Source organism: Orcinus orca, chromosome 18 (genome assembly GCF_937001465.1).
Source record: "Orcinus orca chromosome 18, mOrcOrc1.1, whole genome shotgun sequence".
Classification (NCBI taxonomy): Eukaryota; Metazoa; Chordata; class Mammalia; order Artiodactyla; family Delphinidae; genus Orcinus; species Orcinus orca.
Window position 1 is genome coordinate 54,353,209 of NC_064576.1, and position 25,219 is coordinate 54,378,427.

General features: G+C 40.3%; 1 protein-coding gene across 2 annotated transcripts in view; it reads left to right on the forward strand.

Moving 5' to 3' along the window:
* DGKH (diacylglycerol kinase eta) overlaps positions 1-25,219 on the forward strand; it is a 184,812-nt gene that overhangs the window by 68,922 nt on the left and 90,671 nt on the right. For both annotated transcript variants that reach the window (XM_049701208.1, XM_004274557.4), the window contains exons 3-4: positions 3,192-3,302; positions 9,072-9,152. In XM_049701208.1, coding sequence (XP_049557165.1) covers positions 3,192-3,302; positions 9,072-9,152 — 192 coding nt within the window. The remainder of the gene's footprint in view (positions 1-3,191; positions 3,303-9,071; positions 9,153-25,219) is intronic.

The window sequence follows — 25,219 nt, forward strand, 5'->3', positions numbered from 1 at the left end:
ATAACCTTTCAGGGAAAAGAACCTGAAAAAGAATATGTGTGTGTGTGTGTGTGTATAACTGAATCACTTTGCTGTATACCTGAAACTAACACAGCATTGTAAATCAACTATACATCGATTAAAAAAAAAAGATAGAACTAAGGAAGGATTTAAGCAGTGGCATAATGTAATCAGGTTTTCATTTTAGAAAATTACTCTAGTAACAATGTGAAGAAATATTAGATTATTTATGCTTTTTAGAAACAGCCTGATAGAACATAAGTAGACTAAACATTAACTTTTCTTCCTCATTGCCTTCAACGGAACTTTACAAAAATCTTAAAACACCCACTTTTATAATTTGAATTGCCAAAAGATATGTTCTCTGGATGAGTTATATTTTTATAGCATTTCAAGACTTTGTGATCAAGTTTAAGAATATAGACTTTCTACCCTGGGTAACTTCGGATGCTGCAGCAGGGCAGCTCACCACTTAACTCTTCCTTATTAATACCTTTTTCTCTCGCAATCTTTTGCATCTGGTTGCCCAAGGCAAATGCTCACACTTTCCCTTGGTTCTTTTCTCTTCTCTTGCCCTTCACGTCTATCAGCAAGGCCGGTAGACTCTGCCTTCAAAATAACGTCTCAAATTCCTCTACTTCTGTCAGTCTCAGTGATGCTACAACCTTAGTTCTATCCTCCCTGGTCTCTCCCTGGGACTCCTGCAGCAGCCTCCTAATTGGTCCTCCACTCTATCTCACCCATTTCCCCATTCTCACTGTCCCGCTTCAGACAGTTCACTAGCTTTTTGCATTTTGAATAAAAAGCAAGCTCCCCTCTGGCCAGCATCGCCTGGCTGTTGTCTCCCTTAACCTCATCTCTTGACACTCTCCTTCTGCTCCAGCTGTTACTTGCTCTCACAGAGGCCTGCAAACACTTATTCACTTCTTCCAAGAAGCTCTTATAATTTGGTGCCTGGCAAATACTCCGTGAACTTAATAGCATAACGATATCATAATAACACTTTCTGCCATTTATTAAATATCTTCTGTAACCCAGATAGTGCGCTAAGTGCTCTCCAGGCATTATCTTATAATTAAATTAGATGCAACAAGCTTGTGAAGTTGGCATTATTATTTCCATATTTTAGGGGAGGAAACTGGGCACAGAGAGCTGAAGTAACTTACGCAGATTTATACTGCTAGCGTGTAGCGGAGCCTGGCTTGAAGTCCGTCTGTCTGATTCTAAGTCGGGCTCTTTGGTACTGAAGTTTCAAAGGTATTTTGTTATCATTAAATTTTAATGCTCTCACAATTCCTGGAGGACCATCTGAGAGCAGGCTCTAGAGGGAATCTTTTAATGAAACTGAAAGTAAACATGAGTGTGACCTAACTACCATATTAGAGACAACAAACTTTTCTCAATATTTTATGTCTTGTTGATAATAAAAGAGAGTATAGTGTAAAAGTTGGAAATAAACTCTGGAGTTCAAACAGACATGGGTTTAATCTCAGCATCTTCTATTCATTCATATGGACCTCCATATCGTATGTGCCAGATAATATTCTAGGTATTTGAGACACATCAGCGTGCAGTCCAGTGGGATGCATATAAAATGTTGCTTCTGTAAGCTGTTTTTGCCCTGGAGATTCACTGTAGCATTACTGCTCTTCTGTGAATTCAGGATAGATGTGATCCATCTTGTACCCCCATCCCAAGGGGATCTATTTGAGTCAATCCCATGACATATTTCCTAAGGACAGTCTCATAGGAAGGCTGTAAGTTTAGTTTGCTATAAATAAAGTGTCCTTCCTTCTTCCTTTTTTTTTTTCCTTCCAGTTGAAATGAAACATTAATTTTATTAGATATAATAAACTCAGGGAACTTATATTCTAATAGGGGTAGCACAATAAATAAATAAGTAAATTACATTATACATTAGAAGATGGAAAGTACTTTGTGTGGGGAAGTAAATAAGATCTGGATGGGGGAAGATATGGAGAGCATGTACAATAGGAGGTCAGTGAGGTGGGTCTCATTAAGAAGGTGAGAGACTTGAAGGAGGTGAAGGAGTTAATCAGATGGATATTTGAGGGAAGAGCAGTCCAGGAGGAGAGAATAGGTAGTGTCCAGTCCTAAGGGACGTGCATGCACGACCACTTAAAAGCAAAGCATCATTGTGAATGGAGGTGACCAAGTGAAGGAGAGATACTAGATGAAGTCAGAGGGGTTCCAAGGATGTTGTTGGTGGCAATAAAATGAACTTGTATACGTAAAGCACTTAGCACAGGGTCTAGCCCAGATTCCCAGAGCCCCTGCCCACCTCTTCCAGCCACAGCTCTTGCTGCTCCCCGTTACAAGCTCTACCCTGTGTTTATAACCAGAAACTCTGTGAAGATTCCCCAAATATCTGTGCTGTTTTATACCTTTCTACTTCTGCACACATGTAAAATACCCTTCTCCCACTCCTTATCATTCTGATAAACTCCTTCAAGACCCACCTAAGGCTTTCCTCTGGGAGGACAACATCACTGACTCCCTCTGAGGCAGAGCTTCCTTCTTTGGGTTGCCATGCACCATGCTTTGAGTATGTGTTTGTTACAATAACACATAGCTGATGGTAACTGACATTTAATGAGCACTTACCATGTGCCATGCAGTAAATGCCTTTATGTGTCTTTAAAATTAATTTCTCACAACAACAACCCTATAAGGTATGTCCTGTTGTCATCCCCATTTTATAGATGAATAAATAAAGCCATGAAGTTTATTGACTTGCCTAAGATCATCCAGCTACTAAGTGGTGGCACCAGGAGTTGATCACAGGTTTCTGGCTCCAGAGCCCATGCCTTCTTAACCATTACATTATACTGCACCTCCACCCTTCCACCATTTTACTATATACAAGTATATATGTACTTATATATGTACATGTACTCATCACACTGTATTGAAAAGTATTAGTTTTGTGCATGTGTCTTCCATAGTGTTTATGACTGCTTTGAGTCACCATGTTGAATTCACCTTTGCTCTTTGGGACTTTGCACATGTGTTCGCTTGTTGAATGGGGAGAATAAAATATTCTCTCATGTAATTTGCAAAGCATGAGAAATAATATTCAAAATGTTAATGATAGTGTGTCATTAATTTTGAAATTTATTTGGTTTTGAATTTCATTTTAATCATGTTGTTGTGTTTCTGCTTCTCCCTAGACCAGTATTAAAGAGGGACAGCTGTTGAAGCAAACCAGCTCTTTCCAAAGATGGAAAAAGCGATATTTCAAACTTCGAGGTCGTACACTTTATTATGCAAAGGACTCAAAGGTAATTCGAGAGAATACTAGTTGCAAGCCCTCGAAGGCTGTAGATGGAATTGAAATTTTGGTTCTATAAACTGTTTTTGTCTTGGGGCTTACTATCATTACTGCTCTGATATAAATTCCATATAAATGTGATTCATCTTGGACCAAATCCCAAGGGGGTCTATTTGAGTCAGTTTCATGCCATTTCCCCTAAGGACAATCTTATAGGATGGTCCTAGTGCAGTTTTCTTTCTTTCTTTTTTCCTTCCAAGTAAAATGAACAGTTAAGTGTAACCTTATTATATATAATAAACTCTAAATTTGGGTTCCCCCCTTTCTTGCTACTTTTTACCCCATAAATCTTTTCCTGGAAATGAGAGAGAGAATTGCTGTAGTTGCTAAGAGTTCATACTCTGGTTTCAGACAAGAGTTTGTATCCCAATTCTAGCACATTCCAGTGGAGTGGCTGTGGACAGCATGTTGTTGAGAGGAAGCTTAAATGAAATTACATACATGAAGTGCTTACATAATACCTGGCACAAGACAATCACTCAATTATGCTAGCATTTAGAAATAAAAATCACAGTGAAATAAAATCAAGGCTTAAATAATTTTTATAAACTAATTGAATGAAATAAGAATGATGTAGCTTTGGAAGAAAAAAATTGTAATGATGAGCTTCCATTTAAAATGGATATTTTACTGTTCCTTCAAAAATAAACATTAAGGTGGGTACCCTCAGCTGGCACTGGAGCCCCACCAAAACAGCCCCCTGCCCTGTTAGACCTGGTGGACACCTTTGGCCAACACTAGTGTCCCCCTAAAGTGGCTCCTGCCCCAGGGGTCAGCCCCACACACCAGAGCACCCACAACAGTTGCAACTGGGCCTTGCAGCCAGCCACACTGGGGTCCATCCTTGCGTACAAGCACCCCCTCAGCAAGTGCAGCTGAGCCACAACAGGAGGACACATGCAGCCCACAAAGGGGACACTCCTGGAGCATCTGGCCCTGGTAACCAAGGGAGACCATGCTACTGGGCCCCACAGGATACCTTCTACACAAAGCCACTCTCTCAAGACCGAGGGACGTAGCTGATCTACGCAATATGTAGAAACAAACACAGAAAGTTAGGCAAAATGAAGAAACAAAGGAATATGTTCCAAATGAAAGAACTAGACAAACCCTCAGAAATAGATTGAATGAAATGGAGACAAGCAAACTTCCAGATAAGGTGTTCAAAGTAATGGTCATAAAGATACCCACTGAACTCAGTAGAAGTATAGAAGAGTGAGAATTTCAACAAAGAGATAGAAAGTAATAATGGAAATGAAAAATACACCAGAGGAAACCAACAGCAGATTAGATGATGCAGAAGAGAGGACCAGTGGTCTAGAAGATAAGGTAGTGGAAATCACCCAATCAGAACAGTAAAAAGAAAAAGAAACCAAAAAATGGATGGTTTAAGGGACCTCTTGGGCAACATCAAGTATACCAACATTCCAACATCCACATTATAAGGGTCCCAGAAGGGGAAGAGAGAATGAAAAGGACAGAAAACCTATTTGAAGAAATATGGCTGAAAACTTTTCTAACTTGGTGAAGGATACAGACATCCAGGCCCAGGAAGTACAGAGAGACGCAAACAAAGTGAACCCAAAGGGACCCACACTAAGACACGTTATAATTAAAATGCCAAAATGTTAAGCTAAAGAGAAAACCTTAAAAGCAACAAGAGAAAAACAACTAGTTACATACATGGGAGTCCCCATAAGACTGTCAGCTGACTTTTCAGCAAAAACATTACAGAAGGGAGTGGCACAATATATTCAAAGTACTGAAAGGAGAAAACTTATAACCAAGAATATTCTATCCAGCAAGGCCATCATTCAGAATTGAGAGAGAGATAGAGTTTCCCAGACAAGCAATAGCTTGTCTACTTTATAGTTCATCACCACTAAACCAGTCTCACAAGAAATGTTAAAGAAATTTAAACAGAAAAGAAAAAATTATAACTAGAAATATGAAAATTATGAAAGACAATATCTCATCAGTAAAGGCAAAAATATAGTAAAGGTAGTGGATCAACCACCTATATAGCTAGTATGAAGGTTAAAAAACAAAACTAGTAAAACCATATATATCTACAATAATTAGTTAAGGGATACACAAAGTAAGATAACATCAAAAACATAAAATGGTGGATGGAGTAAAAATGTAGTGCTTTTAGAGCATGCTCAAACTTAAGCAACTATCAACATAAAATAGACTGCTATATACAGAGGTTGTTGTGTAAGGACCTCATGGTAACCACAAACCAAAAACTGATAACAGATATACAAACAATAAAGAGAAAGGAATATAATACTAAGGAAAATCATCAAATCACAAGGGGAGGGCTTCCCTGGTGGCGCAGTGGTTGTGAGTCCGCCTGCCGATGCAGGGGACACGGGTTCGTGCCCCGGTCCGGGAAGATCCCACATGCTGCGGAGCGGCTGGGCCCGTGAGCCATGGCTGCTGAGCCTGTGCGTCCGGAGCCTGTGCTCCGCAACGGGAGAGGCCGCGGCAGTGAGAGGCCCGCATACTGCAAAAAAAAAAAAAAAAAAAATCACAAGGGGAGAGAGCAAGAGAAGAAGAAGGGAACAGAGAAGAACAACAAAGATAAACAGAAAACAATTCACAAAAATGGCAATAAGTACATACTTATCAATAATTACTTTACATCTAAATGGACTAAATGCACCAATCAAAAGACACAGCGTGGCTGAATAGATACAAAAAACAAGACCCATATATATGGTGCCTACAAGAGACTCACTTCAGATCTAAAGACACACACAGACTGAAAGTGAAGAGATGAAAAAGATATTCCATGCAAATAGAAATGAAAAGAAACATGAGATAGCAATACTTATAGCAGACAAAATAGACGTTAAAACAAAGACTGTAACAAGAGACAAAGAAGAGCATTACCTAATGATAAAGGGATCAATCCAATAAGAAGATATAACACTACTAAATATATATATGCCCAGCAGAGGAGCAGCTGAATATGTAAACCAAATATTAACAGACATAAAGGAGAAACTGACGGTAATACAATAATAGTAGGGGACTTTAACACCCCATTACATCAATGTAATGTAGTCATTAGATCATTCAGACAAAATCAGTAAAGAAACACTGGCCTTAAATGACACATTAGACTCAATGGGACTTAATAATATATACAGGACATTCCACCCCATAACAGCAGAATATACATTCTTTTCAAGTGCACATGGAACACTCCAGGACAGATCTTTTATTAGGCTACAAATCTCAATAAATTTTAAAATACTGAAATCACATCAAGCATCTTTTCTGACCACAACAGTATGAGACTAGAAATCAACCGCAAGAAAAACTGGAATAAAACTCAAACACATGGAGTCTAAGCAACAAACTCAGTAACAACCAATGGGTCACTGAAGAAATCAAAGAGGATATCAAGAAATACCTCCAAACAAATTATAATGGAAACACAGTGTTCCAAAGTCTTTGGGACTCAGCAAAGGCAGTTCTAAGGGGGAATTTGATAGTAATACAGGCCTACCGCAGGAAACAAGAAAAATCTCAAATAAACAATCTAACCTTACACCTAGAGGAACAAGAAAAAGAAGAATAAACAAGTCCAGAGTTAGTAGAAGGAAGGAAATAGTAAAGTTACGAGCGGAATTAAATGAAATAGAGACTAAAAAACCCCACAGAAACCTAAGAGCAGGTTCTTTGAAAAGATAAATGAAATTGATAAACCTTTATCCAAAGTCATCAAGAAAAAAAGAGAGAGGGCCAAATAAATAAAATCGGAAATGAAAGAGAAGTTACAACTGACATCACAGAAATACAAAGGATCACAAGAGGTTACTATGAAAACTATATACCAACAAATCGGACAACCTGGGAGAACTGGATAAATTTCTCAAAACATACAATCTTCCAGGACTGAATCAGGAAGAAACAGAAAATCTGAACAGACCAATTATTCGTAATGAATATAATGAAATATTAGCCATAAAGAATGAAATCTTGCCATTTGCAACAACATGGATGAACATAGAAGGTATTATGCTGAGTGAAGTAAGTCAGAGAAAGGCAAATACCGTACAATCTCACTTATGTGTGGAATCTAGAAAACAAAACAAATGAACAAACAAACCAAAACAGAAAGAGACTTACAGATACAGAGAACACATGGGTGGTTGCCAGAGGGGAGGGTTAAATGTCATGGGGGTTTAATATATAGTATACGGAATATAATTAATAATATTGTAATAATTTTGTATGATGACAAATGGTTACTGGACTTATCGTGGTGATCATTTGATGATGTATTTGATTGTCAAATTACTATGTTGTACGCTTGAAACTAACATAATATTGTATGTCCAACTATACTTCAATTTAAAAATATTAAGATTTATTGTTACTGTGCCAGTAGGATAATCGATCATTTCTGTGTTAAAAAACACGTGTTTGTGATATAATTAGTAGAGTTGTACACCAGGAGGTAAAAAATAAATAAATAAACAAACAAACATAATTCTTAGTTTATGCAGCTGTGGAAGTAATAACAAAATAGAATAATCTTATTTTAAAAGTCATTATGTTCATGGTTATCCCTGATCTGGCTCCATTCTGACCTCTCACATTTATCTCCAGACAGCACTGACCACTTGATAGTCTACAGCCTTGCCCCATGTTTTCGATCCCCAGGATGATTTTTCCTCTATCTCCACTTAAAGAAATTCCCTATTTTCTTTAAGGTCCCCCCCAAATTGTCTTCATTCCATTATTCACAAGAGAAAGCATTTGTTTTCTGCTGTGACCTTCCATAGCATTTTGTAGTGTCTGCTCTTCCACTTTTAATAGTCTCCCTTACTTAAAACAAGTTGTGTCTATTTCAGCTCCCGTGCTAGATTATAAATTCCTTGCAGTCAGGGAACAAGTCTTACGGTCAGATTGGTTGGGTTGAAGTAGAGTTGCATAACCCCCTGGAGATCTTGGGTGGTAAAAGTTACTAGATAAGGGAGCCTCTTTCTAGCAGTCCTAGAGGAGTGGTGGTATACCTGCCTCACTGGAAGAACATTGAATGACTGTGAACAAGGACCAACTCACTCAGAGTGGGAAGGATACATTTATTTACTAGAATTTCCTAATTTTTCAATTGTCCATTTTAAAGATTTTAGTTCTATGGAGTTTTTAACCACTGAAACTTTTTTGATTAAAATCACTTCTAAGCTTAAAAAAAAAATGTTGGAGCCTGCAAAAAAAAAATTAAATAAATAAATAAAACTTTTAAGAGTATAAAAGAAATGTCATCTTATATTTGCAGAGCACATGCACCATCTCATTTGAACACATTTACAGATGAGGAAGGTCACGTTCAAAAAAGTTCAGTAACTGTCCGTGATCTGAGCCAGGACTAGTTCTTCTCATTGTGGGGAGTGTGTGAGTATGTGTGTATGTCATACACTGAGTAGTAGGTTTCCCATAAACGATGCTTCTGGAGAGCACAGAGCATTTTTCAATGAAACAATATGCCAGGGGAGTTCTTTAAAGTCCTTTACAGTTTGGAATTTATGTGTTCGTTGAAATTTAGGGTTTTACTCACCAAGCATCAGTAATTTCAGTTTTTCTTTCTAATTCCTGACATAGCTTCATGGTCATGATGTGATGGTAAAAAAAAAAAAAATACTAAGGAGCATTCAGTTAGGTTTGCACTTGACATGTTTGTGTTCTTTTTCATTAACAGTCTCTGATATTTGATGAAGTTGACCTCTCAGATGCCAGTGTAGCTGAAGCAAGCACAAAAAATGCTAACAACAGCTTCACGGTATGGTTATACTCTGGTAACTCCCCCCTCAAAAGTTACAGAATGATCTTTCGTGAGCTTGTATTGAACGCCCTCTTTAATTGCCGGCTGTGTGTCACACGTGTTGGAGTTCTCACCAAGAACAGTAAACTTGATAAGTACGTTGTAGACGCTAACACCCAACGTGTCATGATTGTTTGGGTCAATAAAGCAATGTATTAAATGTATTTTTTAAAAGTATTTATATAGTTTTCTTTTTAGACCTTCTAATTTTAGTGCCTTAAAATTTTCACCTCCCTTTAATGTTCAACTAATTCCGCTGTTCTTAAATATTCAGAAAGTTTGGTTTTTTACCTTCAGTCTTAAAAATAAGATTTTTCTCCTTTCAATCTACAGTTACTCTAGTTGCTGTAGTTCAGGCCTTCGTTTCTTCTCACTTAGGTTATTCATCTGGCAGCTATTTAAAGAAGTGTCCTCTGTTCCAGTTAATTTTTTTCCAATTGCAAATCACATTGCTTAAAAGACCTCACTGGCTCGCCACTGCCTGTCAGGTTGCATCTGTAACTCCGCCGTAAATTCCTGTAAATTCCTTCCTCAGCATTCTAGCATACTGATAATTATTTGTCCTTATACATCCCACCAGTCCAGCAGTTCTGTCTGAACCTAATGCTTTTTCCATTCCCTCTGACTTAAATGATCCCTCCTCCATCAACAGCTGTTGAAATTCTACCAATTCTTCAAAGCTTATCTCAGATATCCCATACTTTTTCTACTTCTTTGATTACAAAAATATGAATTAAATATGAATTGAGGATCCACCATTGCTAGGCACTCGTGCTAATAAACACAAGGGATTCAGATAAATAAAATATACATATATATATGTGTATATATATATATATATATATCACTTCCCTCAAGATATTCATGGTGTAGTTCAGTGAAGTTCACCTGGGATTCTTTTTCTTAAAAAAATATTTAAATATTTATTTATTTATTTGGTTGTACCAGGTCTTCGTTGCAGCAGGTGGGCTCCTTAGTTGCAGCTCCCGGGCTCCTTAGTTGTGGCTCGCCAGCTCCTTAGTTGCAGCCCGTGGGCTCCTTAGTTGCAGCATGCATGTGGGATCTAGTTCCCTGACCAGGGATCGAACCCAGGCCCCCTGCTTTGGGAGCGTGGAGTCTTATCCACTGTGCCACTAGGGAGGTCCCTGGGATACTTTTACAGCTACATTTTTCTTAGGTCCTCTCAGGTGCAGTGTTCTTGCTAGGTCGCTGACCCCTTCCACACTCCTAGCCCCTGCCCTAGGGAGCTTCCACTATGGACAGCAGTGTTTTGTGTTCATCCCCTAGGCGTGCCAGGGCAGGGAGGACAGACAGATAAACAAACACAGAGCAGTGCCATGATGGAGGTAAGCACTGGTAAGGGTAGGGGATGGAGAAGAAGCAAATGAGTTCGGATTTAGTCTTATTGATTTATGGGCATGTGCGATAATTCATGCTGTGAATATTCCTCCCCCACCCCCTCCCCAGGGACCGTTGAGTTTGAGAAGAGAGAGGACAGCCAAGAATAGAATCCTGGGAAAAAGTTAAAATGTAAGGTTTGACCAATAAAGACTGAGAGAGAGCATTCTGAAGTATAGAAGGAGCATCAGGAGGCAGTGATATATAAAAAGCCAGTGGAAGGGAGTTTCAAGACGGAAGTTGTTAAACATCAAATGCTGTAGAGAGGTCAAGTCAAAGAAGAAACGAAAAGTGTCTGTTGAATCTGTGAATCAGGAGGTCATTTGGTCACACTGATGTGAGTAGTTGCAGTGGAGGGTGGCATGCAGTAGGCTGCATGGCGAATGCTAAGTGGAAAGGCAGAGAGAGCCAGCACGGACTCCTTGTCCTACAAGTTTGGCGGTTAAAAGAAGGAGCAGGGCTTCCCTGGTGGTGCAGTGGTTGAGAGTCCACCTGCCGATACAGGAGACACGGGTTCGTGCCCCGGTCCGGGAAGATCCCACATGCCGCGGAGCGCCTGGGCCCGTGAGCCATGGCCGCTGAGCCTGCGCGTCCGGAGCCTGTGCTCCGCAACGGGAGAGGCCACAACAGTGAGGCCCACGTACCAGAAAAAAAAAAAAGGAGCAGACATGTAGCAACGAGAATGTTTAGGTCTGAAGAGGCAGTTCTGGTTTTGTTGTTGTTGAGGATCTTTTGCTTTGTTTTTAAAATGAATTTTGAGTGTGTCTATATGAAGAGAGGAAAGAATTGTTAGAATCAAAAGCTGAAGCTGCAGGAGAGAAAGGAAATAATTGTTGGAGCGTGATTGCTGGGTAAACGGCAGGGGGTGGGACCCGGAGCACAGGTTAAGAGATGAGCCTTGAATAGGAGACAGAAGGTTTACGGAAGTAGGTGTGGGCAGGAAGTTCATATATTTCAAACCCAAACACTACTGTTTTCTCAGTGAAATTGCAGATGAGGTCATATGCTGTGAATAAGACTTTAGGAGGGTGTGGAGGAGCTTCTATAGAAAATAAGAATCGAAACAGAACAGGGACCCGTAGAAGATTACTAGGTAGTAGATAGTGTCCGCCAGAGACTGGAGATAAGTAATGTTCTTAATTCCTGGGCCTATAGCATTTTCTTAAAGATAGGAGTAAAGAAAAGCAACTAGATTGGCCCAGGATTGACGGTTTATAGGGCATACTGGACAGAAAGATAACAAGGGATTGTTGGGTGTTTGAGGGATCAGTAACTGATCCATCTTCCCCCTCTGAGTTCTCGGTTTTTGAGAACGGAGCATAAGGAATACGGGATGACTTTATTAATGGCTGAACAGGATCCAATAACCACTAAATACAGAGCTTCTGATAAGTTGGTGGAGGCCGGAGGGCAAAATGGTGCTTATTCTTCCTTCCTCCCAGGTGAAGGTCAGGTAAGGCGATTAACCTATCAGATTCACCACTTGTCTTCCCTGGGAAGTGAGCAATAGTTTTCTCCCCTCTGTGGAGACTCGTGGTGGGGTTGTGGATAAGGGGTTCTCCCCGACAAGGATCTAGAGTTTAGTCTGAGTGAGGGTTCCGAAATTTAAGATTTGGGAGAGGTTATTCAAATCCTTCGTACAGCTCTTTCTTGGACCTCCAACTGCGTGCAGTCTCTCCTTTTGTACCTTCTCACAGAACTTACTATATTCTGCCTTGTGTTTGGCTAAGTACTTATGTTTCTTATAACCTCCTTGAGGATAGGGACACTGTTATACATTTTTATCTCATAGTACCTTATCCATAAGTATTTGTTGATTTTAATTAATAAGATGAAAGTTCATCTGGGGCATGAGGAGACTTTCGTTGAAATATTTTCAAGAAATTTCCAATGTTTCACTCAACCAAACTTCGTTTCTGAAGTTTGTTGGACGAGAAATGCAAGACTAAACTGTTAGGCAGATTGCTTAGAGGTTTATAGCAAATCAATTTGGTAGAACTTTCCAGGGTATAAAATGGAATAAGAGTTATGTTTTCAACCAGTCATTGACAATCCTTCCTATCTTTAAATATTTAAATGTTCCACCTTCCTGGGTTCCAGAGACTGCTACCGTGGTGTTATTTTGGCCAGTTCGTGTCAGAGGTTAATGGTGTAGTTTGGTGGTGTTATGGCTGGGGAATCCAGCGACAGCTGAATTCTGCCTCATTACAGCCACTACTCTTTGCCTTGAAGTCCCTAAGGATGATGTATTGACAAGGGATAATAGTAAATGGAAAATCTATAATCAGTAAATGGAAAGTGGAAAAGCTGTGCTTTACCCCAAAACCCAGTGTCAAACTCTGTTAAAATGGGTCCTACAGGGAGTGTTCTAGAGAGCAGGGCAGAAACTGACTTAGCTGGGGAAGTCATTCTGTGGTTATGAGCAAGCACTGAGACTGACTGAGCTTCCAGAGGAGGGGACACAGACATCTTGAGGGTGGTGTCAAAGGATCTACAGATATGGTTATACCTACACGATGATTACTTTTAAACAGGCCTATGCTCCCATCCCTGGAGTTAATAATTGTCTTGTTTTTTGGGTTGTCTAAATTGCCTCAGGTATTGTATTAGTTTTCTGTTGTTTCGTAACAGATTAGTGGCGTAAAACAATGCCTGTTTATTATCTCACAGTGTCTGTTGGTTTCACAGAATAGCTGGATTCCTCTGCTCCAGGTCTCACAATGTCAAAATAAATAGGTATGATAAATTAAATACACACACATGCGCGTGCACATACATATATACTTTTTAATTACCGTACATTGGGCTAATTTTGACCTAAGTTTGCATTTCTGGTTTTACAAGTGTCTTCTGCATCAGGCAACAAAAACAAAACCTACTAACGTTGAATGCATTTTCTGTGACGTTAGGTGTCAGTGATGTGATCGGGGAACAGAAAAGAACAGTTCCAGACAGCCTTATTGGCATTTTATGAGCGTTTAGGTTAATGTTCACAATTAATTTATTTGTAGTTTAAAATTCTGCCATGACATTTTCTATGACTGTGGAATCAGTGAAACATTAATTTTTTTGTCCATTTTTAATTTTCTTTTTTATTTTATTGATATTTGCATGGTGTTTTGGAGTTTTATTTTCACTTTAACCTTTTTATCTTTAACATACCTCTGTGCTGTATGTGAATGTGCTCTTCTTTTATTAAACTAGAGAGAATTGATTTCCCTTTGGTCATACTGTTGCCCCCCAGGGAAGGGATTGCAGATCTCCTGTTTAACTCAGGACTCTTTCCTCTTGCACAGTATTCTTTCCGTCTGGGGTCTTTGCCTCTGTTCTCTTTCTTCTCACATCCACAGCTCTCTTTGTCTCTTTCTCACTAATCATGGCATGTCTATCCCCAGCTTTTTTTTTTATTTTTCCAATTGCAGAGCTTAAGACTGAAGTCAAACAGCCGGGGTTTGGGTCATGGCTTGGCCGTGTCTAGTTAGGTGACCCTAGACAAATTAGTCAACTGCTATAAATCTCAGTGTCCTTAACTTTAATTGAGGGTAATAATGGCATCTGCCTCATAGGTTATGAGGATTAAATGAAATGTGATAGTGCACCAAAATACCTAGCGCAGTGATGAGCACGTACAGTTTGATACATGTTGGTGGCAACTGTTATCACAAACTTATTACCTCTTGATTCCCTTCACAAGTGACAGTATTGCCAACTTTTAAAAGTTTGGGAATTTTGAAAGAGAATATGGATGAACTTTATCTTGAGAAAACATTCCATGCTGCCTATTTCTCAGAGGTGTAGTGAAGACTTATTTCCACTTTTATCTAATATTAATAAGTATTGTTGGGAAAAGCAACCATTTTGTAACAAATGGAATACAGTTGTTCCTTGTTAGGTAAATGTTATTTGCTAAAGAAGAGCTTTTTAATGATTTGAAAGCCATCACAATGATGTGGTATACATTAGGCTTTCAAAGCGTACTGTTCAAATGACTGTTTTCTTTAAATTTTAATGAAGTTTGGGCTAAACCTTAAATAAGTGAGTCATCATTTTTAAAGAAATTGTATCAACATTGGTGAAACTTCTTAGGAAGGTTTGTAAAGAGAGCCTTTTTTTTTTTTGAACTAGAAAGAAATACAGAGGTAATTTATTTTGTTTATTTAACCACCCTTAGCATTGTTAGTGAGTGATCTACAAGTGTGTTTGAAGTCCCATGGTTACTTCATATCCATGCTGGCTTAGTTGTATGGAAACAGATGCCGTGTGGCAGTACTTATTTTTAGAACTAAATGAGCACTGAAACAGAGTCATTTTAGTTCAGGGGTCACTTGCCAAGGTAGACATGACCGAAAGTTGATTAGCATTAGATGATGACTCTTCTGATGAGGTTTTTAAAAGTAGACATAAAAACAAACCAATACAGAGAATACTCTTACTGCACATAAAGTGCTGAAAATTATGCATTCATAGTGTAGTCGAAATGAGCAGACTGTGTTTTCATGGAAGGGGAAAATGTTAAGAACTTGTTTCTTTCATGTTTACTTTCTGTTTATTCTGTTTTCCTCTTAGCTTCCTCTCTGTTAATATAATTCACTTCATCTTCTCTCTTAAGAGAGATATCACATCCTTTGAACCTAAGGAGGTGTCAATTTACTTTTATCCATTAATAACTCAATCTTTAGATACATGGAGATAATGAAAAGTTATTTTCTTTTTATATCATTTGTGAATGCACATTGCAAAACAGGCATTTAGATAAACATGTTAATATATAATCACTTAGATAAATAAGTTGCCTATTTTATTTGATAATATTTAGTCTACTCTGTACCTCTTATAACTGCTTTATGTCTGATCACTCATTCACTTTTTTATATCAGTCTTATAAGGTAGGTTCTATTATGCTTCCCATTTTATAGGGGAGAAATCTGAAACAGAGAGGTTAACATCCAATACATATAAATAGCTAGAATCTGAACCCATCTGGGTTATATGGCCTCAGTCTGTACTCTTGACTGCTCTGCTATCCTGCCTCTTTATTGTGGAGTTGTAAATGAGTATGATTCAGATAGTATTCCTGTGGTTGCTTTTTACACGTTCAGTTGTCTTTTCTCCTCCAAGTCAATCATAGAGTCTTTTTTTTTTTTAATTTTATTTTTGGCTGCATTGGGTCTTCATTGCTGTGTGTGGGCTTTCTCTAGTTGCAGCGAGTGGAGGCTACTCTTCGTTGTGGTGCACAGTCTTCTCACTGCGGTGGCTTCTCTTGCTGTGGAGCACGGGCTCTAGGCGCGCGGCCTTCAGTAGTTGTAGCACGTGGGCTCAGTAGTTGTGGCTTACGGGCTCTAGAGTGCAGGCTCAGTAGTTGTGGAGCACAGGCTTAGTTGCTCCTCGGCATGTGGGATCTTCCCGGACCAGGACTCTAATCCGTGTCTCCTGCTTTGGCAGGCAGATTCTTAACCACTGTGCCACCAGGGAAGCCCAAAGGGCACTTTTTATTTTAAGGACTTGGGAAGATGTGACATCTTTTCAATATTTGAGGGATTATTATGGATAAGAAGCAGTAGACAGGTTTGGCGTACAGGACAAAGATCCGTGGTTGAATTCACGGAGGGACCGTTTCAGCTCTACACAAAAGAGAACTTTATAACTGTGTCATCTGATAGAACTGGCCTCTTGTGAGCTAATGGCTCTGCCCATTATTAGAAATCTCTAGTCATCTCATTCCCTGTGATCGGAAAGTGGCCTTCAAGAAGAGAGTCCTCAGAGCAGACTCAGGTTCAAGGAGCTGAAATGACTATCTCAAGGTTGGATGACTGACAGCTGTGTGCAGCTAGTACAGAATTCGGGGCTCTCAGCTCTTGGCATTTGTTGGGAGTAGGCAAGGAGCAGTGGATGTAGAGCTTGCTCGACTCCATGCTGGACATTTTACACACTCTGTCTCATTATAGGACACAGCAGGAGCTAAGGGACCTTCCTTCAAGAATGCTGTTGTTGCATGGTGTGTGTATGTGGGAGGGGAGATGGAGGAGACTGAAATTTCCTTAGGCACAAAGACTGTCTTCTTCACCACTGAATCCCCAAGGCTAACAGAGGGCCAGGCATAGAGTGGAAAGACAATAAATATTTGTTAAATGAATGAAGGAATGTGTCTTGTTGAAGGAATGAATGATATTTGTAAACTCTAATTTTTCTTTGAGAGAAAGGTGTTATTTCAAGTTTTAGCCTAGAGAGCACAGTTTCCTAATTTTCCCCCGTGGTGTAGTATTATAATATACCCATAAACATGTGTATCCTTGTTTGAAATCTACACATCATGACTCAGATTACTTTTATACCAACAATAAGTCTTACAAACATGATTCTTGCCTATGATTAACCATTGCAGTATTTCCACATAATTATTAGATGCCAGGTAGTAGCAAACCTCATATTTTTTAATGTCTATGTTGCTTAAAATATTGTATTGCACTCTCAAGTGATACCACATTCATGCAATTTGAGGGGTTATTGTTTTCCCTTTTAAAGTTGACTTATATACAGTTTAGGTTAGACTTTATACTATGAATCTGATAATTTATACATTAAGTTTGAAATTTGTATTTGGTTTTCTATAACTTTGACACCAGGCTTTTATAAATGAAATGTCTTAGCATTGTTTCTGTGGGAGTATCATGTTCATCTTTTCATTGAGTGATGTAGATCTTTTCCAAGAGTATAACCCAGAGAAATACTTCTTAGCATTATGGTGAGCTTCCTTAGGCCAAAGTCTTAGGAGGTAAGAAAATGTTGGTCCTTTTGTAGCTAGACTAAAATCTTGGGGTGGAAATAAGGTGTGGGTGGGAGAAGTGTGTCTTTGTCTTCACCTTCATTAGTACTCTTCCATGAACCTTTCAAATAGATTAACTGAGGTCTCCACCATCACTAGTAACCTTCCATCCATCTTTCAAATGGACTTTCTAAAGTAAGGCAAGAGCCAGTGAGCATGTCCTTGAGTTTTCTGGCAGCTCGGGAGCTCTGGGAACCTGGGCTTGGTTGCATGATCAGACCATGGGTCTCCAGATCAGTTTCATCAGACAGACCCTCTGATGAATGATGGTATGAATAGACACCATCAAAATGTTGGGAAAGAGGGCTCATCGTCGAGAGAACTGTGTCCCTGGAGGTCCAGACAGGGTACCATGTTAAGTAGCCGTGCTTGGCGTTACCACTTGCCCCTTACCCTGTCCTGGCCTTGCTGAAGATCCATGACTCAGGGAGAGAGGCGCTCCTGGTCAGTAACCTGCACCTGCTGCCTCCATTCCTTTCCTATCCCCCTAGGGTGTTGCACAGCAGCCCACTCCCCACCTGGTCCTCCACTTCCAGAACTGCCCTTAGACACTCATTCATTCATTAGCAAATAGTTATCAAAAGCTTGCTGTATATATTAGACACTGTGCTAGGTTCTGGATATACAGTGGTGACTATAAGGAATTGGCCACTGAGTACCATATTTTGAAAAAGTTTAAAAGCCTCCAGGAGTAGGTCCCTGTCTTTAGAGCATGTGGCCTTAGAATAGGATTCTTCGGATACAAAAAGCAATGAACTGCCTCCCAACTAAGACTAGAAACCGTGTCATCACAGGGGCCCAAGTTATAGGAAAGAGAAGAGATTACGCAAACTCTTTGACCATTCAGGGTTCCATAGACAAAATCCTCTGGACTGCTTCATCTGCTTTTCTCCGCAAACACATACCCAGTGTCAGTATTTCTGCCACCAGAATATGGTGAACCATGTAGAACTGCTTATTCCTGACCCTAAACACCAGTGTTTTATGAAGCTGGTTCCCTGGGAAGCCTTAGCCTCAGGCACCTTGGGGATGGCCAATGGAAGACGTCCACCCAGATGAAAGGCCTGTATCATGGAAGGTTGACCTCCACAGTGCCCGTGCCGTATTGAGGCTCCCAGTGAATGGCCACATGCTGCACAGCCTCCTGTTCTTGGGCTAGTTGTAAATCTGCATTTCACTGATACGTTCCACGTACTAGGCCTTTCCCAGGTTCCAACTAGATGGTCCTGAGCTGATGCTATCACTCACACCATGATCTTGGAGACAGCCGCTGTAGCTACGTGGACTTAAACTTCTAGATCCATTGTCTCTTTTGAGAGATTCTGCGTGATGACGGGCAAGGGTTGCTCAAGTTTCAAAAGAGCAGCCCCAGGCTGACCAGCCATCCAGTTGTACAGAGGCTTCTAAGCTGTGCAGACTTCCACAGGAGATCTCTTCATGCTGCCAGCCTGGCTGCTTCACCATGCCCCTTTTGGAGAAGGGCTATGCGATTTACTTGGTCTTCACTGTGGTCTTAACGTGGCTGAAGCCTCTTAGTTGAAGGCTTCTTAGTTCCATACTCATTTAGGTTAGCTCTGATCCCCGTTTGTGGTACAGAAGGAAACCTCAAACCCTGTAAGAGATCATATCCTGTCTCACAGAGGTACCTGGAATAGAGGCCTAAGATGGGAAAATAAACTACTAGTAAAAAAAAATTAAAACAAAAATAACCAAAACCATCATCAATGTCTGGATATCAGCTAAAGATATCCTGTTATCTTGTGGCCTCTGACTGAAACAGCAGAATCTTGAAGAGTTTTAGTATCTTGGAAGTTCTATACTGACTAGCAGGGTAGAGTCCTGTTTTCTAAGGAGTTTGACGTTCCAGATCTCCCAGGAAGTCAGAATCCTTGGTTTCCTGTTAAGAAACTGGGAATAGTGAAGAGCCGTGGTGGTGCTCAAACGCTCCAGAAAATTCCAGAGATGTTTGCCGTCCTGGGCCTTATGAGTGGTCCAAGCGTCCTGCAGTCTTGAATCACCCTGACAAAACCCAAATGATGTGCACACAAAAAGGGGTGCTTTGTTCATCACACCTGGTCTTATTGATGACTTCAGAATCTGGCCTTGCATCTGGCATGAAATGCTCTAAAAATGAGAACACGTCATTACGCTTTTCAGATTTTGGCTCCATTAGACAATTTAAAACAACCACTTATTTTTTTTTAATATTAAAATAGTTTTAAGTCCTCCTTGAATGTTAATGAAATATTAAAACAGTACTAAGGAAAGGCTATTATTCTACATGTTTTAAAAATTTAAGGTGTTTATAATATAGATAAGAAAAATAAATGTTTATTCATTTCCAAAACCTCTTTGGTCGGTCCTGTAACCCGCAATAAGGAGTAATGAGCACATAGCAGGTAATTTTTAGTTTATATCTCACTTCATTATCTCATTAAGCCCATGAAGTAGTTATTCTTCCTTCCCTTCAATAGATGAAGAGGTGAGGTTCAGAGAACATAATTTTGTAAATTTATGTAGTTAACAAGTAGGATCGTTAATATTTAAAGCCTGTGATTTCTCCATGAGGATGAATAGCATATTGGAATTTTATGAGTGCAATAGCAGTAATCAACATTTTAAATAGGATTTAGTCCAGTCCGGCCATTCCTAGTGAATCCTCACTACCTTACAGGTGGAAAGAAGGGTGTGTAGACCGGTGTACCAGCTAGCAGTGATTAGAGTGCTTGCTTGGTTGCTGCCCAAGGTCAATTTTGGTGATAGTCATTAGTGAATTATCTTTAATGGAAGAGAGAGGATTAGCAGTTTTTTTTTTTTTTTTTTTTTTTTTTTTTGTGGTACGCGGGCCTCTCACTGCTGTGGCCTCTCCCGTTGCGGAGCACAGGCTCCGGACACGCAGGCTCAGCGGCCATGGCTCACGGGCCCAGCCGCTCCGCGGCATGTGGGATCTTCCCGGACCGGGGCACGAACCCGTGTCCCCTGCATCGGCAGGCGGACTCCCAACCACTGCGCCACCAGGGAAGCCCGGATCAGCAGTTTTGATTGCTCTCTGCATTGTGACAGGTCTCTGGTAAGAATTTAATTTCCAACAAAAAAGTGTTTAAAGGAGAGATTTTTCAGTTCAGTAGTCTCTGCCTTAAACGTTTCTATGGACCCAGTTTAAACTTTGCCAAGATCAAATCTCAATGTATGCAGGCAAAGGTAGGTTTTTACTCTTGGAAGACAGATTACAATCTAGTCAGCAACAGACAGGGGGCATCAGAAGCAAGACCTTCCTGTTGACAACACGCAGGTGGATTGCTGTCCGGTTGGAGATATTGTTTCGTTTTTCTCGTTGTCACAGGATGAGACTTGCTGGTAGCAGATCTGAAGGCTTTTGGACAGTCCTGACACTCAGGCTGTGTTAGCTGATCAGGGTTTATGAAAGATCGGACAGCTGTCTTAGGATACGTTCAGAAGTTTCTCGTAAGCTGCCCCCCGCTATGGGACTCAAGGCAGAAGATGGTCTTTAAATCTTGGAGAGAAACAGATTATTATCAAGATGCTATTAAACAGAGCTGGCATCTTAGAGTAGAGGCTGTGGCCATAGGATAACCTGGCCCTTGACATCAGCGCTTAATTGGGCCCCTTCCAGCAAGGTTGAGTTATGTCTTCCATTGATCCAGACACTGGACATCACCTAATGACATGGTCTGTCTGGACCAGTTGGTAGGGTATCTTGTCCCTGCAAATGGGATGCTTTTGCACACTTCACTAATGCTTTGTAATAATCTAGCCCAACCCTCTACAGTATGAATGTCTGATGGTGGGTAGTTACTGGGATAGTAACCAGAAGTCATATGGGCCTGCTGCTAATATTTCAAGTGGGAAGAGTCACAGTATTCTCTACGTTGTACGGATGTATGTTCTATGGATCTCATGTTTATAAGCGTTGAATGTTTGGCCTCTGTGGTCTGGTTTCTGCACAAATGGCCATTTTCTCTTTCAGAATTCCATCAGTAAAAGATGCCAACAATAATGAATTTTTCATACTTGCTCAATTAGAACTTCCCTATTTGTTAGGCTCATAATATAAGAAAGGCTGTCAGGACAAAGCAGCAAATCCTTCTCCCTTTGGAAACCTTTGTAAAAATCAGAGTGTTTTGTTTTGTTTTGTTTTGTTTTGTTTTGTTTTCATACAGGTAAAGTGTCGTTCCTGTGACAATGTTCTAGGTTGCATGTGCCTTTTCAGGGTGGGTAGAAGCATGCCCACCAGCAAGTACTGACATGACTACTCAAAATGACTGCTGAAAAAAATTTTAACCTGGGCCTTAACACAATAAGATCAAGATACATACTTAAGGGCTTCCCTGGTGGCGCAGTGGTTGAGAGTCCGCCTGCCGATGCAGGGGACACGGGTTCGTGCCCCGGTCTGGGAAGATCCCACATGCCGCGGAGCGGCTGGGCCCGTGAGCCATGGCCGCTGAGCCTGCGCGTCCGGAGCCTGTGCTCCGCAACGGGAGAGGCCACAACAGTGAGAGGCCCGCATACCGCAAAAAAAAAAAAAAAAAAAAAAAAAAGATACATACTTTATGGGGTAGATTGTAAAGAAAGTTTTTTCAAGTCTTTTAGATTCATCAATACCTTTACTGCCCACATCATCCAGAATTAGCAGAGGTGATGAAATGTACCAATTATGTGTGCAAAGACATATGTACAAAGATATTTATTGCACATTGTGATAGGGAAAGATTGGAAACAATCCAAATGCGCAAATTAGAAACTGGTTGAAATGAATGATGAAATATATCACACGGTAGAATGTTATGCAACCATGAAAAAGAATGAATCAGCTCTCTGTGTAACAATACACACCAAACTCCAAGTTTTATTCAGTGGGAAAAGCCAGATGTGAAACAGCATGCATGTATAAAATGTCACTCTGTGTGTGTGCATACACGCATGCATTTAAACCTCAAAAGACCACATATGTGTTGTAAATGCAAAGAATGTCTCTGGAGGGGTAACAGAAGCTTACAGATATTTGCCTTCAGCAAGGAAACTTGGTAGCTGGGGACACGCTCCAAAAGGGAGAGGTACTTTTCCTTCTAAATACATTTTGAATTTTTTTTTTTTTTTTTTTTTTTTGCGGTACGCGGGCCTCTCACTGTTGTGGCCTCTCCCGTTGCGGAGCACAGGCTCCGGACGCGCAGGCTCAGCGGCCATGGCTCACGGGCCCAGCCGCTCCGCGGCATGTGGGATCTTCCCAGACTGGGGTACGAACCCGTGTCCTCTGCATCGGCAGGCGGACTCTCAATCACTGCGCCACCAGGGAAGCCCTGAAATATTTTTTGTACCACAAATTACTTATTCAAAAAAATTTTAGATGCTACATGGGAGCCCTTTCTGACAGCTTCCTAGCAGATGCATTTGACAAGAGTGATGGATCTAGTAGGAAGCCCAAGTTGAACACTGCTGCAGTGTCAAGGAAACCATGATAAGGGTACATATCAGAGCACCTGTAATAGGAGGGAAGGGAGGGATGGATGAGAGTTGTTTGGGGAAAGTCAGGAGAACTATGGCCAAAGGGAAGGGAGAAGGGAGAGGAGCAAACTAACGTAGGGTTGTTGAATTTGGGGGGGTTGGTATGTAAATGATGCCTTTAATTAAGGGTCGAAAACAAGAATACAAGCAGGTCTGTGGGACCTGAAAAGAAGACATTGTGAATCGGACACTGAGAATTTAAAATGATGGTAAGATAGCCTGGTGATGTCTAGGAGGTGATTGATGGAGATGCTTTAAAGACTATTAAAACGATTTAAAGTACTTTTTTAAGCATCGTTTTCCTGGCTCTTTTTACATTTCTAGCATATTCAAACATCTTCCCTATTCCTTAAGTATGATTATGGTGTAATGGAAATTTTAGATTTTAGACATGTTTTAGTGTTGTCGTGTGCAGTACAATCAAGATGATTATTTTGTTTTGACAATTCCCATCGCATATGTGTTCTGTACAGAGCAATGTGTGGTTACAAACCAAAGGAGCGGTGCCAAGGGAATGGGGCCAATGCGTCATTCCAGCTGCTGGTGCAGCCAAAAAATGTTAGATGAGTGGTAAATCTTTTACTGTGTCCATTAACACACAGCCACTGCTAGTTTACGGGGGAAGTGTGTGTTACAGCCTCCATAAAGAATTTCTGAAATCACTGTGCTCCTTGTTACTAAAATTAATACTGAACAAACAGAAAAACCTTTCAGTTTCCCATGGACAGTGTAATACTTCAAATACAGGGCTACATATGATTATCTAATCTTGTTAAAATTTTGTTCTCCAAAGGTGTCTGGTTTGCAGAAACCTGTCTATATTAGTAAATTAAATTTATTATTATAATTTTACCAGTACCTTTTCTTGTTCATCTTTAAAGAATGTACAAGTATATATAGGATTGAGATATAACTGTAGTATCCCTGATTATCTTTTAAGGGGAGAAAAAGTAAGTAGCTTGTACAGCCTGTTCTATCTGTCCTTTTAGGATAATGCCAGTAAAGTCTTTGCTATTCTTTCATTCTCTAGTAGATGGCTAGGAAAGCAGACACAATTTAGTTTCAAATTCTACGTGTGCTTTGTGACCTTGGACAAGTTACAAACCTCTCTGAGCCTTAGGTTCCTCAAATGTAAAATGGATGCTACTTTTTGAGTTGTGTGGATGAAATTTGATATGGTATGATATGATATATGCTGTGATATGGTATGCTATGATATATGATATGTGATGTGATATATTTTAGCACACACAGGTCCTGGCCTGTTATAATTACTCCATAAATAGTATTTTGGGCTTTAAACTGATTTTCATTCTAAATGTGAAAACTGGAATCATTTAAACTGCTCCCTCATTATCTCTCACAGCCAGTCACCAAGGCCCGTTAATGCTGCCTCTGAAAACGCTATTAAACCCATAATCATCTCTGCTCTTGGCTCCAGTCTTCATAGACGGCTTCTCTCCACAGCAGCCCCATCGCCACCCTGAACTCTTGTCCTGTCTTGCCTTTCCCACAGTTTCGTAAGAGTCTTCTCCCCTGTCTCTTGACTGCCCAGCTGACCCACCCCATTGCTGCCAGAGTTATCTTTCTAAAATAAAGTATTTTGTGTCTCTTTCCTGCTTACAGTCCTTTCGTAGTGCTGTGTCACTTTGAAGATCAAATCCAGACTCCTGAGTGTGATTAAAAGGTTTTTCGTAACTACCTCTCTGGTTTCTCTTTGTTCTGCAACCTGTGATTGTCGTATCACACTACTTAAAATACCAGTCCTTACCTTGACCTTTCTTCATCTGTGTGTTTGTGTGTCCCTTCATTTGCAATATCCCTTCCTCCTTTCCCCTTCTCTGGCTTCCTCCCCATCCCCTCCGAAATCTTACTTGACATTCATCCTTAAATGCTTGAGTGTCATCTCCCACAAAGCTTTCCCTGATCCTTCAGTTTTGGTTAGCTGCCCTTTCACTGTACTCTAGTTGCACCCTGGGTGCTGAGAGCATAGATAAGGGTCCAGATCTTGAAGGATCTTTTAAGTCAGGCCAAAATGGTTTGGAAGACGACAGGAACTGACTATATTGAAATTACGTATCTGTGTTCCCCATTGTACCATGAGCTCCTTGAGTGAAAGGACAGAGTATTTCCAGGGCTGCAATATTGCTCGGCATATAATAGGCACTCTTTACATTTTCTAGTGACTGAATGAGTAGTTTGATGGATGGATTCAAATAGAGAGTGTAAGTTTTTAAACTATCACCGTAGGTAACCTTCAGCACTTTTCTCGTAATGTTAT